The sequence below is a fragment of the Sitophilus oryzae genome, unplaced genomic scaffold, assembly GCF_002938485.1.
Source record: "Sitophilus oryzae breed Bouriz unplaced genomic scaffold, Soryzae_2.0 scaffold_937_pilon_pilon, whole genome shotgun sequence".
NCBI lineage: Eukaryota > Metazoa > Arthropoda > Insecta > Coleoptera > Curculionidae > Sitophilus > Sitophilus oryzae.
Genome location: NW_022147569.1, coordinates 1,687,497 through 1,701,734, shown reverse-complemented (window position 1 = coordinate 1,701,734; position 14,238 = coordinate 1,687,497). Strand labels below are relative to the sequence as shown.

The 14,238-nt window shown below is 31.3% G+C and overlaps 1 protein-coding gene across 1 annotated transcript; it reads right to left on the bottom strand.

Moving 5' to 3' along the window:
• Positions 1-5,955: 5,955 nt before the first annotated feature.
• LOC115890942 (52 kDa repressor of the inhibitor of the protein kinase-like) lies at positions 5,956-7,556 on the bottom strand. The gene is made up of 5 exons (XM_030911306.1): positions 7,215-7,556; positions 6,941-7,009; positions 6,249-6,305; positions 6,110-6,187; positions 5,956-6,050 (listed from the first exon to the last, which is right to left on the bottom strand). Exons 1-5 carry the CDS (start codon positions 7,522-7,524, stop codon positions 5,956-5,958), a joined length of 609 nt encoding a protein of 202 aa, XP_030767166.1. The 5' UTR covers positions 7,525-7,556.
• Between the last annotated feature and the right edge of the window lie 6,682 nt (positions 7,557-14,238).

Sequence of the window (14,238 nt, the reverse complement as noted above, 5' to 3'; positions counted from 1 at the left end):
GTGAAATATTAATTCAGAAGTCATTTCTGTCAGTTCCACAAAATATCCCGTCAATTCTTATTACAAAATGGCAAAATCGAGGGAAAAATGTTTAAGAAGGATATAATATGTACAGGGTGGATCAAATTCGACGCTTTTAAATGGAAACACCCTTTTCTATAGGAGATAGACGAAAACTAATATCGGTGTCTGGAGCTCAATTTTCACCAAAAACATGATAGTGGAAACCGTACATCAATATCTGTTACCGTTTCGGAGTTACGGGGTGTTTTTCAAAAATGTGCATTTTTAACAAATCGCTGTAACTTTTTTGCTATGGAAAATTTTGTATTTCTATGAAAACATTTCCAAAGCACCTTTTTACGTAGAATTTAATGGTTTAAGTATATTTTTTTAAATTAATAATTTAAAAGTTATCAACAGAAAAATTGATTTTTTATTTGGGACACCCTCTATATTTTTAATTAACTGAAAAGAATTTAAAATTATCTTTCCAAAAATATAGCACACTTGATATTTTGTTATAATCCCCTTCGAAATACAGATTTTTTAAAAGTTCGCCACTGTTAACTAGTAGGCTTTGGACCCCTTATTGATGATATGCCCTTAATGGAACTCGAAAACATATTTTTCCAGCAAGACGACGCACCGCCTCTGAACGCTGAAGTTATCAGCAAATTTTTGCAGCATTTCAAGAATAATTGAATAGCTAACCAAGATCCCAGCCGTTGGCCGTCGAGGCCGCCTGACTTAGTGCCCATGGATCTAATCTTATGGATATATTTGCGGATGAATAAAGGTTCCTTATTCTTCCGTATAATCTCGACAAGAATTAGAAATACTTAGCAGTTGTGAGAGGGTATCTTTCACCCTCACTGAGTTAATGAATTCCGGTCCATAACAGAAGACGGTCGATATGTCGAACATCTGTAGCAAAATGTCATGTCTTGGTTTGCTATTTATTTTTATTGTTATTAGATCTAATTTAAATGTGTTGATGTTGGTTAAATATATTTTAAATTGTTATAAAATTCTGCATCTCTCATAGGAAATATTATTTTCGTTTTAATTGATGCTCACAGCTCGAATTTTTTTGCATTATAGCCGGAGCCGTTCAAAGCCTACTTATTTAAAGCGGGCGAATTTTTATATACTATATATCTCGAAGAGGAATCGAGCAAAATAGCAAGTGTGTTATTTATATATATTAAAGGCAATTTTAAATTCTTTTCAATAAATTAAAAATATACAGGGTGTCCCATATAAAAATCAAAATTTCTGTTGATAATTCTTAAATTATTAATTTTAAAAAAATTATACTTAAACCATTAAATTCTACGTAAAAAGGTGCTTTGGAAATGTTTTCATAAAAATACAAAGTTTTCCATAGCAAAAAAGTTACAGCGATTTGTTAAAAATGCATATTTTTGAAAAACACCCCGTAACTCCGAAATCTTGTGGTATTACATTCGATAACAATTTTTTCACAAACATAAACGCACGCTGATAAACTGTTTTTAGTCGGTCGATTATTTAGTTGCAGAATTGAAACCAATATGTACTTTTGGAGCTGCAATGTGCTGCACATGCAATCAAATAGTTGGCCGATCGCATCGGCTCCCTAATAATCTATTGATTTCACTTTTCCAACTAAATAGGCAAGCGACTAAAACGCCTAAAAAGTTAGGTGACATAATTGTATTGTTTTCATAGTAACGACGATATCCACTTCTCGATATCCTTATAGACCAGAAGTTCTATCTGGGCCTACTAATTCTTGTACTACTTTTTTTTTATCGCAATGCTACATATTTGGTGCTATTTGGTAACGAAATATAAAGCGTTTAGACTCAAAAATATTATGTTTACGTCGATTCTTATACACCACAAAACTTATAACCAAAATACCAATTAAATTGTTTTACGCACCATGACAATATACGCACGACCTATCACTGAGTGGGACTTGACGAGTCTTTTTATTATAAGCCTGGAAAGCCTTTATTATAAGGAACTGTATTGGGAGGGAAGAAGTATTTGATATCTAACTGTTCCCAGTTACCCGCCGTTCGCAATTACCCCACTTTCCCCTAACGGGTATTTTTCAAAAGTGGATCCTATTTTTAGTGGCTCCTACTATTATTTTTCAAAAGTGACCTCTATAATTTTTGTATTTTTTCACATAAAAAATGGGATTTGTTATGTTAGCATATGACAAAAATGAGGTTTGATTGATGTATTCAATTAGTGTCCTTCACTTCCTGTTTCACCGGAAATAACTACAATTTTTAGTTTGCAAATGGTAGCCTCGGTAATTTTTTACTTTTTTTGATAGAAAATGATATTCTGAATAGAATGGCATATCATACATCATACATAGATAAATGAAACAAGTTTAGATTGAAAAATGCCCATAAGGACAATATAAACACTATTTGGCGCTATTCTTGCAACGGTCGCGACCCAAAGCTTTTGAAAATTTCGGAGCGGTTCGGCTTTTTCCGGAATTATATCGCCAAATATTATTTACTCAAATTTATTATTATTTTCTTTTAATTTTATAAATAAAATACAGTGTGTTGCATACAAGAAACTTTATTTTTTATATAAGGACATGTATGAAATACCTATAAAACATTGAAAACCGACGTTATACCACGATCCACGATGGTTTTTGCAGTTCGTCGTTCACAGCACAGCTTTTTAAGTTTTTAGTGCCACGTTTTTACAATTATCACGGGTTTGAGTAAATAAAACTTAAATTGGAACTCACAAGATATCAAAATTACTTTCAAAATGGACGTTTTAAACACTTTTCGGAATTTTTTCAATGAGAGCGGTTTAGATTTTGAAAGCTTTTATAATTTTTGAAGATTCTGACTTTGACAACGGATATGCAACCGCTACAGCAGCGCCAGATCGTGTACAACGGTCGCGACCCAAAACAATTCCGCGACCCAAAATTTTGACGGGCATTCCAATCTAAATTTATTTCGTTATACTTTGAATAAGAAAACTAAGGAAGGAGCATAATGCCAGAGTACGTAGATCACCGAGTAGCGACAGACACCGTCGGCTCTTTTGATGTGGTGTGACCAAATTTTCTTTCTCTCTCTTATCACGTGCTTGACAGATAAACAACGTATTTAACTGCTCAACTTATGAAGTGGTCCTATAAACGTGGTATACACTGCTCACCATTTGAAGTGGAATTAAATATTTATAATATTTAGAGATAAATGATATAATATGAATCTCATTGAAAAAGATTGAAAAGAAACCTTGTGGTTGCTATTTAAAATGCAAAAAAAGTTTTTTGTGCTTTTACCTAATATCGATTTTTATCTTTTTTTGTCAGTTTATTTTTTACCTATTTTACATAAAATAATTTGTATAAAACTTAGTAATAAAAAAAATGGAATTGATGCAAAAAAGAATTTAAAAAGTACAATATGATCGAAAAAAAAAGGCGTCAGCGATGGCTATGAAATGACGATCGCTGTCATTTTATATGTAAAATTATATGGGGAATGTCATCGATGTTCATTTCCAAGCCAACTGGACGCTGTTTTTTTTCGATCATACAGTATTACCTGGTATTACATTTTACCCGGTTGACTCGGTCCAAGTACGCTTGGATCGTGTCAACAGGGCTTTACTAAAGATATCTAGAATACTAATTTATAAGGATGCTGGAAAGAAAAAAAAACAAATGTTTCGATTTATAACTTTTTTAATTATACATGCATTAAGTTTCTTAATTTACGTACATTTTTTTTGGTTTTATTAAATTTAAAATCTCTATTTCTAAATTTTAAAGTATAAAATATTTTACACCTAATAAATAATTTTAAAAGAAATGATTTTGGAAAGTCTTTACAGGGGTGATCAAATTCAATATTTTTGAATATATTTAAAAGCGAATTTGAAATTTGATCACCTATCATTTTTTTTTCAAATTCGCTATCAAAAATCAAATCTAAATTATAAACAAAATTTACGAATCTTTCTGGCGGTGTAGACAATCCACCAAAAATGCCCTTTAGAGGATCGAATGCCTTAAAATGTGTTAATAATGTGTGTACATCTAGCGATTGACACTCTCTGCTAAATGTTTCGCATATTTCGCATGAGTGAACCTGTAGACATCTTTTCATTAAATACCCACAAACATAATAAAAGGCATTTTGTTTCGGGATATTTTCAGTTCTGTAACTGTGGTCCGTTACAGATACAGCCAAAACTTCCAAGTTTGTTTCTGCTTCTGCCGTTGTCTCCAATTCCTTGAAATCGGATTTAAGATTCACTAGTAAGTGGTCGAGGTCTGGTTTGCAGTTCATATTTTTTGAATGAAAATAATTTTGGAAAAATTGCTTTTTAAATGCTCTTTGGAACTGGATGGGGGTGGGATTTACGCAATTACCGCTTTGCTGCCTTACGCTCCCAAAATAGTTTTCCAGGCAGTCTGTATTCAGCCTTGCAGTCATGAGGTATTTATACCCTACTCCCTTTAGGTTGTCCCATAATTTAAAAATACTTTTTATAGTAATTGTCCAGCATTTAATAAACTCCAATGTGTTCGTTAGGTCCTTCCCATTTACGTTTATTATTTTTAAATTTTTCAAAAATTCTAACATTTCTATCAAAAATTGATTCTGAAATTCCGAACCGTCATAAGCATTTTGAAATTTAAATGGGTTTTGGGTTGAATTTGAATTCAGAACGTCAAAAAGACCATTAAATTTTTCAATTACTTCAATTGTACCAAATGCCTCATGAGGTAGTGCACCCAAACTCATGTATGTATTCATACCACATGCCACTGAATGGCTTAAAACTTGCGCCGCATAGCTTACTTTCATACTTTCAAATGACGTGGGATATAAATGAGCATAAGTTAGTTTAGGTGCACACCTATAAAACTGAGATTTATCTGAATTGTAAAATGTTTCAATATATGCCCATGATGTCTTTTTATTTTCAAAGGTAAAAACATGTTGTTTTAAGTTATTTCTTGTGGCCTTTATTAAATGGCATGGATCGAAAAAATATAATAACTTTTTGCCTCCCAATTCAAATTCTGGATTTTCGCAGGTAACCCCTAAAATATTTGAGAGTTGGACAAAATTTGACCCCATATCGCTAGCAATTCCTTCTACATTCAATTGAATTTCTTTTAATTTTAGTATGCATTTTTCCAAAATGGAAATAAGCTTAATGGCTTGCAACTGAGCACCTGCAAAAAAGTATGCTATTGGTTGCTTCCATGATGAATATAAACCTCTTGCCATAATCACAAGAACATTTTTGCAGGGCTCTGGTTGTCGTTCCCCATTACCTAAATCTTCAAAACCTATAATTTTGTCGCTCTTTATATCAAAAAACAAATTTGTCATAATCGACATTTCGTCAATACACAGAATACAGTGTTTGTCCTCCTCTAGCATAGACTTAGTTTTGAATTCTAGGGCGTCATAAATAGCCTGATTATCAAGTCCAGGTTGACATGAAAGTTTTGCTGTCAACCTCTCAAGAGTTCGCTTATCTGGCAATGTTAACATTTTTGCCAGAAAGTGATAAGCTCTGGGGCTCAAAAAATACAGTGCCAAAGCAAATTGTTTTAGTTCTGACGAATATCGTCGTCCTAATGGTTTTTTTGATTTCATCTTTATATGAGTTTTAATTAGCTCAGCTAAAGGAGCATTTAAAAATTTGTCGCACATGACATTAAAATCTTCTACGGAAAAGTCTTCCCTCTCCTGTATTTTTGGTATTTGCTTTCTTTTTCGTAGATTTCTAACCTGCGCCCTTAGTTTCAGTTTCCTCGGAGTATGTGAAGATAGGCTTGATGGAGTCTGAGTGGTTGCGGTTGGGGAAATCAAAGGCACTTCCACTTCTTCTGAAGTACTTGATCTTGAAAAAAATTAAATGTTTGCTTTAAGCAAGGTTCTTAAGTCAATTTAATATCTTACCTTGAAAATAATTGGACGAGCAAAATAGGCTTGATGGAGTTTGAGGCTCAACTTGCACTTCTTTTGAAGTACTTGGACCTGAAAAATATTAAATTTTTGCTTTAAGGGAGGTTTTTTAAGGCAATTTAATATCTTACCTTGAAAATAATTGGACGAGCAAAATAGGCTTGATGGAATTTGAGGCTCAACTTGCACTTCTTTTGAAGTACTTGGACCTAAAAAATATTAAATTTTTGCTTTATGCAAGGATTTTAATATTTTAATTCAATATCTTACCTTGAAAATAATTTGGCGAGCAAACTTGCATATGGCTTGTAGGTGTAGAAGGCGTATCTGAAAAAATCAAATATGGCCAGTATTATTATAGACCAGATTATATAGGGCGAGTTTTAAATAAATGCAAATATTTAAGCTGGTCGATCTCGATAAAAGAAACATATTTTCGAGCTATTTTACTTTAAAAATTAACAAAAAATGATTTTTTACTTAAATTTTGATCTTTTCTTGTAAATTTAATCCACTCTACCTATATTATAAGTTGCTATATTATCAACAAATTATATTTTTTAACCAAAAACTAAAAATATTTCCAATTTTTTTTTTAAAAAACTCCAAATTTTCCAAAAGTCCGCGAAAAAACCTCATATACGTGTTTTTGGGGTCGAAATATATTACCCCTAAAAATATTTGCACTTATTTAAGACTCACGTTGTATAACATGAGAAAATACAATATGATCGAAAAAAAAACGGCGGCAACGATGACTATGAAATGAAGATCGCTCATTTTATATGTAAAATTATATGGGGATTGTCATCGATCGATCGTCATTTCAAAGTTAACTGGACGCCGTTTTTCTTTTGATCATACGGTAGGTTCTACTTCATGTGATCAGGCATATGTTTAACAAATGCCTTATTATTAACCTCGTATTCTAAAAACAAATAAAACTAATATAGATGACTTACCTTGAATGAAGTGGGTTGGACACTCAGTGTCAGACACTGGATTCTCTGAAGCTGGCTTAAACATTATATCTAGAGAAAAAGCCATAATAAGTATACAGTCAAACATTGATCGACTATAAATATAGTAAAATAGGAATTATTTTTTATAAAATAAGAATAACCGCAAGTGTGGCACATTCTGGAGATTCATTTGAATGTGCGGCCATCACTTGGATTCAAACCTAATCACAACAACTCTCATAAGTAAGTATTCAGAATAGTGTATTTTACTCACCTGCGAGAATTTTTATTTTCTTCGATGGAATTTCTTCATTCTTTGAAGGTGTTTCCTTTCCATTAACTCGTGGGACAATGTTACTAAATATGGTTGGGATAGCATTAGGAAGCAAGCGCTTTCTTTCAGTAGAAAGTTTTGAAAAATATTGTTCTTCAAAATGCAGCTCGCACAGCCTATAGTATTTAGTTTTTTTTTCCAAAATATCACTCCTGTTGCAAGCTTCTATCCATATTTTAGCTCTACAAGAAAAGTAGCAAAGTAACCGAGAAATAGTAACTACAATCGACAACAGATTAGAAGAACCCATATCAACAATATTTTTTTAGTTTTTAATTATTATTATGTCCTATAATAATCAAGAAAATTATATTTAACCTCAATTATTTTCATTATTATCAAAATTCCTACGTAAAAATAAAACAAATCCAATCAAATTCAAAATAATTGACGAATTATTGCATATTTTCCTTGCTTTAATTATTAAAAGGCGGACTTTGACGACAAGTGTACTTGTACAAACATTTGTTATTGGCATGTACTTGCCATGTCGTGTGAGCGGTTTACTTCTGCAATTATTTGTCACTCGTTGTGCCACGTGAGCGCTAAGCTTATTACAAAAAATGTTGTTTACAAAGATAGTATACTTGCCAAGTACACGAGTGTGAATCCGCCTTAAGGTTAATAACAATAACTACCGCTGTTCTGTGACTACCGTATGATCGAAAAAAAAACAGCGTCCAGTTGGCTGGGAAATGACAATTCCCGTATAAATTTACCTATAAAATGACAGCGATGTTCATTTCATAGCCATCGCTGACGCTGTTTTTTTTTTTCGATCAAACCGTATTTTTAGTGAGTAATTAAATGTACTTACCGTTCATACTCTGACGGTAAAGTAAAAAGGGATTTACCATCACCAAATTTTGTTGAACAAGGCCGATATATACAAGAAATACTTGACATTATAATATAGTTTTTAAATAATTATTACCAAACCACGAAATACTAAGATGAACACTTTTTAAAAACACAAACGCACAAGGATCACACGGGACACGTCGACTGACTAACTCACAAGGAGGCCCGACTAAAAATGAAGCGTACTTGACACTGGCAACAGAGTACCTAGATCCGTTGCCTGAGGCATACTTGAAATAAAGTATATAGAGATATTTGATAAATGGCAACAGTGGCAACGTCGCTTCTTCATATGACAGATAAACAACTTATTTCGCGCAGCCGCAAAGAAAATTGAAAACGGGACTGTCGCTACTCGGTGGTTTAAGTACTCTGATAATGCTATCCATGTATTCATGCATGGTGGGCGGAAAAAGGACTCTAGGGTGGGGAACTTTGACAGTTCTGTTTGACGATTCATTTGACACATTTGAAGTTGATTTGAAATTTTGTGGATTTGTCAGTCTTTATGGAGCTTATTTAATGTTATTTATTATTTATTCTACTACTGATAGTTGTATAAAGGTAGTAAATCTAGATGGAAATTGTGGCAGAACTTAAATTAACAGTGACACTATCGCGATTTATCGAAAAAGACTCTAAAATAGTTGGTTGTGTAGCGTGCGGTAGATCTCGGCAAAAATCTAGTGAAATAATGGAACAACTTTTCCCTAGTAAGTAACTATATAATATACATAGGTGTAGTAAACCGATCATTTATGAAATTCACTTAGATTAACTAATTATATATTTTTTCTTGCATTTTTGCTTTTATTTACTACTTGTCAAATATTAGATGTCAAAGAATTTAGATACGTCAATTTGACTTACCTGCTTCAGTAGCGTATCGGATGTTTGTGTTTTGTTAAAACTTATCTATTTTTATTATAATAATTTGTTTTTATAACAATTTTAATAACTACCAACATTGATTCACAACGTAAAATAAATCAAAATATTTAGTCTACCCCACGTCTACCCTACATCATAGTTTTACATTTTTTAATTAAAATTAGAACGGCACTGATAAACCGGAATTTAAGTCGGCCATATTTGAGTCCCATCGCGGTGGACCTAAGATTTTTGATATGCTCCTTCCTTAGTCTTCTTATTCAAAGTCCTTATATCATATATCGATATGTCAACATTTGACATTTTCAATTAAAAAAGGCTTTTTAAATATTAATCTAGAGTACCAACTTAATGTAACGACAATTTGACTCGAATTGCCAAGAATGTAATGCTGCCAAATTACTCGTAAACAATGCAAGCGCAGTTTTATGGGAGGGGTAATGAGGGTAATACCAACACCGACCGATCAAACTTCAACAAAATATTTTAGTAAGCCTTACCTTAAACTAAACAACAAATAAAAATTCCCCGTTAGTAAATTTATTAAAGCTCTGATATACTATTTTATTAGTCATACTATTAGTGTATCAGAGTAACTTTAATAAAACAGAAAAATAGATAAATTTTACAGTTTATTAAAAATAAATTTTGACTACCTTTTTTATTTTTTGACTTAAAAAAAAATGGGATTTGGTATATTATGCTAATAAAAATCACAATATTCTTATAATAATATGGTCCGATACCCTGGTCGGATTGGTAAGTACTATCCGCACGAAATTGAAAAATATAATTTCTTTTAAGAGAGCTATATGGGAGTGGTAAAAAGTGCGACACACTGTATAATTGTATATTTAATTTTGTGCTATTCGAGTAAAAACTTAAACAGAAAAAAAATTCTAACAATTTATAATTTGTTAAAATAAAATATCTGATTTGGTTTTGCATGAGATCTCACAAATTTTTATAGTGGAAGAATTGCGAAACTTCTAAAATGTTTTCTCTATCACTAGGAATTGTCATCAATTGTCATCCAGCCGAAAACATTACATTTTCTTGTTATTTTTATCTACTACAGATACAAAAGTAAGTGTTTTTTACTTTATTAGCAAAACATTGTTGAGGGACTCTTGCTAGTGAACTATAAAAATCAGATATATAAAATATACCCTAAATTAACAGTGACTTTACCATTTATATACTTAATAAGTGATTACGAAGCCAAAAAGTTGGTGATAATTAAATTTATTATCTAATTTTTCTGCATTATAAACTGCCATAAAAGTCTCACAACTGGCTAATAGCAAATCATGTTTTTCATTATCTAAATATATAGGAGAATTAAAATCTGAAGATATCATAAAATTAGATTCTAACATTGCAAGTAATGGTAAGTAGGTAAAGATCCACCTATTTTAAAAAGCAATGACTAACAAAGCCTTATACATATACATGTCCGAGTTTTTATGGGGTCAGGGGTTTTCAGACCGGAATTTGGAAATATATTCGGGAATTCTAACATAATTGAATTTTCTATCTGGCCAAATTTTTCGTGTTCGAGGCACTCGTGGATATTAATAATTGTGAATTCTTTTATATTGTTGTCGCTAAACGGCCGTAATACTGTTTTTGTCAATGACCATTCTAATCATTGTCGCATTGGCATATCTACCGACGACAATGTGCAGTGGTGTTAGGTCTAGAATGGACTTCATTGCTTAGTTGTACCGCAGATTAAGTATACTATATGTATACAGATAAAAATCTTATCCCTAATTCGTGGTACGAAAATTGTTTTTTATGACGATGTGCAAACGAGTCAAATTTCCTGTGCGCAAAAAAAATAAACTCCCGTAAAATAATAATAAACAGCGTAATAGAGAGATATCGCTAAACCGAATAGCGTGCATGGACGTTAATAAGGCCAGATGTTATTTCCTTTACGTGAGGTGGTATTAACTCTCTTCATTTATAGTTATCGGATCGGAAAGAATTCTGTTCGCGTCGCGTCCGCTATTTAAACTTAACCTAACTTTGAATTTAAAACTTTGAAATTGTTTTGTTTACTAGGTATTTTAAAACTAAAGGGTTAAGTGCTTCTTTCCAGTGCTTTATTGTTCAACGTCTGCCAGTGGGTTTAGAGCAACAAGCAACAAATAATTCTCTTAGAAGGGCTAAGTCGTCATCTGCTGTAAACCTAAAGCTCGTTTCATGTAGACACGAATTGCGAATTGCGGAAAGCGATTCGTCAAAAAATATTCGCAAAATTTGGATCTACTTCATACAGTCGCGAATTTTTAGGGACATTTCATTTTTGCTCCACTGAAAGTTACCAAAAAAAATCATAACCTGAGATAACTTAATTTGTTTTTAATAGCAAGCAATATACAGGGTTGTTCACCACATACGACACGGAGTATTGTAGCTAAACGATGAGATTTTTACAAATTGTAAGTTTTGGGTTCGATGAAGGACTATTAGAGGTACAATTTAAAAATAATTTTACAAGATACAGAGTGTCCCAAATAAGTAAAAAATATCAAAGTTGTATTTTTTTAAATGGAACACCCTATATATTTATTACATTTTTAGTTTCTACGATTAAAATAAAAGGTAAATTTGATTAAGGTTTATTATACTTAAACCTTACCGTTTTTGAAATATTTTCAATTTTGTGAAATTGCAGTAAAAATTTTAAGGCTTCATTTCTCCAAGGGTATGAAAGTTTTTAATACTAAATATTTACTGAAGTTTATTTACTGATCAGTTATTGTGTTGCAATAATAAAAATAATACTACCTTATACAGAGTGTCTAAAAATTTATTTTAAATAATTATTAGCTTCAAACGGCAATAACTTGTTTAATTTAAATGGAACACCCTGTATATTTTACGAGAATCAGATGTACAATTTAATTGTCTATCAAATTATATTATACCATTTTTTACCTATCTCTTTAAGTTTCCGTAGAAAATGCATTTTCTTGTAATTTAGAACTTATTTATCAATATACCCATGGACTATTGACATTTTAGATTATTTTTAAAGATGTACCAAATTTTTAAAGAGTACAGATACTAATATTGTCGATATAATTCGTTTATTTCATTAAAAAATAAAAAAAAACTGTTTAAATATTTGTTAAAGAGGATTAATTAATATGATTTCAGTATTCAAACTACATTAACTGACTGTTTGCGTTGATTAATAATAATTGCTCCAAATACTAAAAAACTGAATTTTGTATGGACATTAGACAGTGTGGTAAAAAGTAACACCTTAAAAATGATATTTCATTTTTTAATAAATGCTTATTTATAACAACAGACACTTTAATTTGATAACTTATTATTATATTGATTTCTGACTCAAATCCACATTTATTTATAATAATTTATTAACGAACACAATTAAGTATGTAATTAATTAGTATATGGGCGGAAATAATGGTGTTATATTTAATTAATGGTATATTCTTTTATAAAGATTTAAATGGTTTTCTTTTTTGCATACAAATGGGCTTAGTAATATTATCGTTTTGCTAAAACGATAATATTACTAGTCTGTACATTTTGTACATTTGTTGCTTTAAAAACAATCTAAAATGTCAATATTCCATAGATATATTGATAAATGAGGTCTAAATTATAAGAAAATGCATTTTCTACGAAAACTTGAAGGGATAGGTAAAAGATGGTATAATACAATTTGTTAGACAATTTAATTGTGCATCTGATTCTCCTAAAATATACAGGGCATTCCATTTAAATTAAAGAAGTTATTGCTAATATTATTAATTATCCTAATAATTATTTAAAATAAATTTTTAGACACTCTGTATAAGGTAGTATTATTTTTATTATTGCAACACAATAACTGGTCAATAAATAAACTTCATTAAATATTTAGTATGAAAAACATTGATACCCTTGGAGAAATGAAGCTTTAAAATTTTTACTGCAATTTCACAAAATTGAAAATATTTCAAAAACGGTAAGGTTTAAGTATAATAAACTTTAATCAAATTTACCTTTATTTTAATCGTAGAAACTAAAAATGTAATAATATACAGGGTGTTCCATTTAAAAAAATACAACTTTGATATTTTTTATTTATTTGGGACACTCTGTATCTTGTAAAAATATTTTTAAATTGTAGCTCTAATAGTCCTTCAACGAACCCCAAACTTACAATTTGTAAAAATCTCATCGTTTAGCTACAATACTCCGTGTCGTATGTGGTGAACAACCCTGTATATCAGGCTATCCAAATTTATTTATGACCAAGGCGCTGTGTAAGCTTTTCTTAAGTTTTTACATAAATATCTTTAAATCACTACCTATATAACCATACTTAGTACATAACGATAGTCTTATACTCAAGTTAAATACCCAAAACTCTCTTCAGAAACACCATGCGTTGGAATGTTTTACTGATATGTCTCTTGGGATCAAATTTATCCCCTTTTGACAATACAATGTTTCTTAGCAGTTTCTTTATATATTCTATATCTGAGTGGGCCTGATGATCGTGTCTTCCTATTTGTCTCGCTTTGCCCTTCTTATCTCCTTATCATACTCAGTTAATTTCTCGGTGTAGATTTGCCATTCGCCACTGAATTTAGCATAGAGTCGTCGAACCTCCGTTATTTTTTAATTAGTTAATCGGTTACTTTTTGTATGCCTTTACTTGTGTAACAATAGATCTTGTATTTTCAAATAAAACACTGGATTTCCCTCATAACTTCTTTATTACATTTTAGTACTTAGGATTACGACACAAACATGTGTCTCGTGCGAGCGCACGGTACCGACTGACTGCTGCGGACGCCTCACTCCCAATCTTATCTCCCGTAACATTCTATCGCCTCTGTCATAAAAACCATGCATTATGAATAATACAATCTGACATAATACATAAACCATAATTTGTTAATCATAACAATACACTATATAAACAAGGTACTCATAAAAAATCATAACACTTGTGTTGGAACAAATATATCAGGCTATCCAGATTTATTTAAGACCAAGGCGCTGCGTAAGTTTTTCTTAAATTTTTACAGAAAACTTTACGAACTATCTTTAAATCACTATATAACCATGCTTAGGACATAACGATCGTATTACAGAGTTACTATGAAGAGTTTTTACTAATTCTGTACATATCACAATGACGTCAATCCAATAGCATCCTGCATACTTTCGCCAA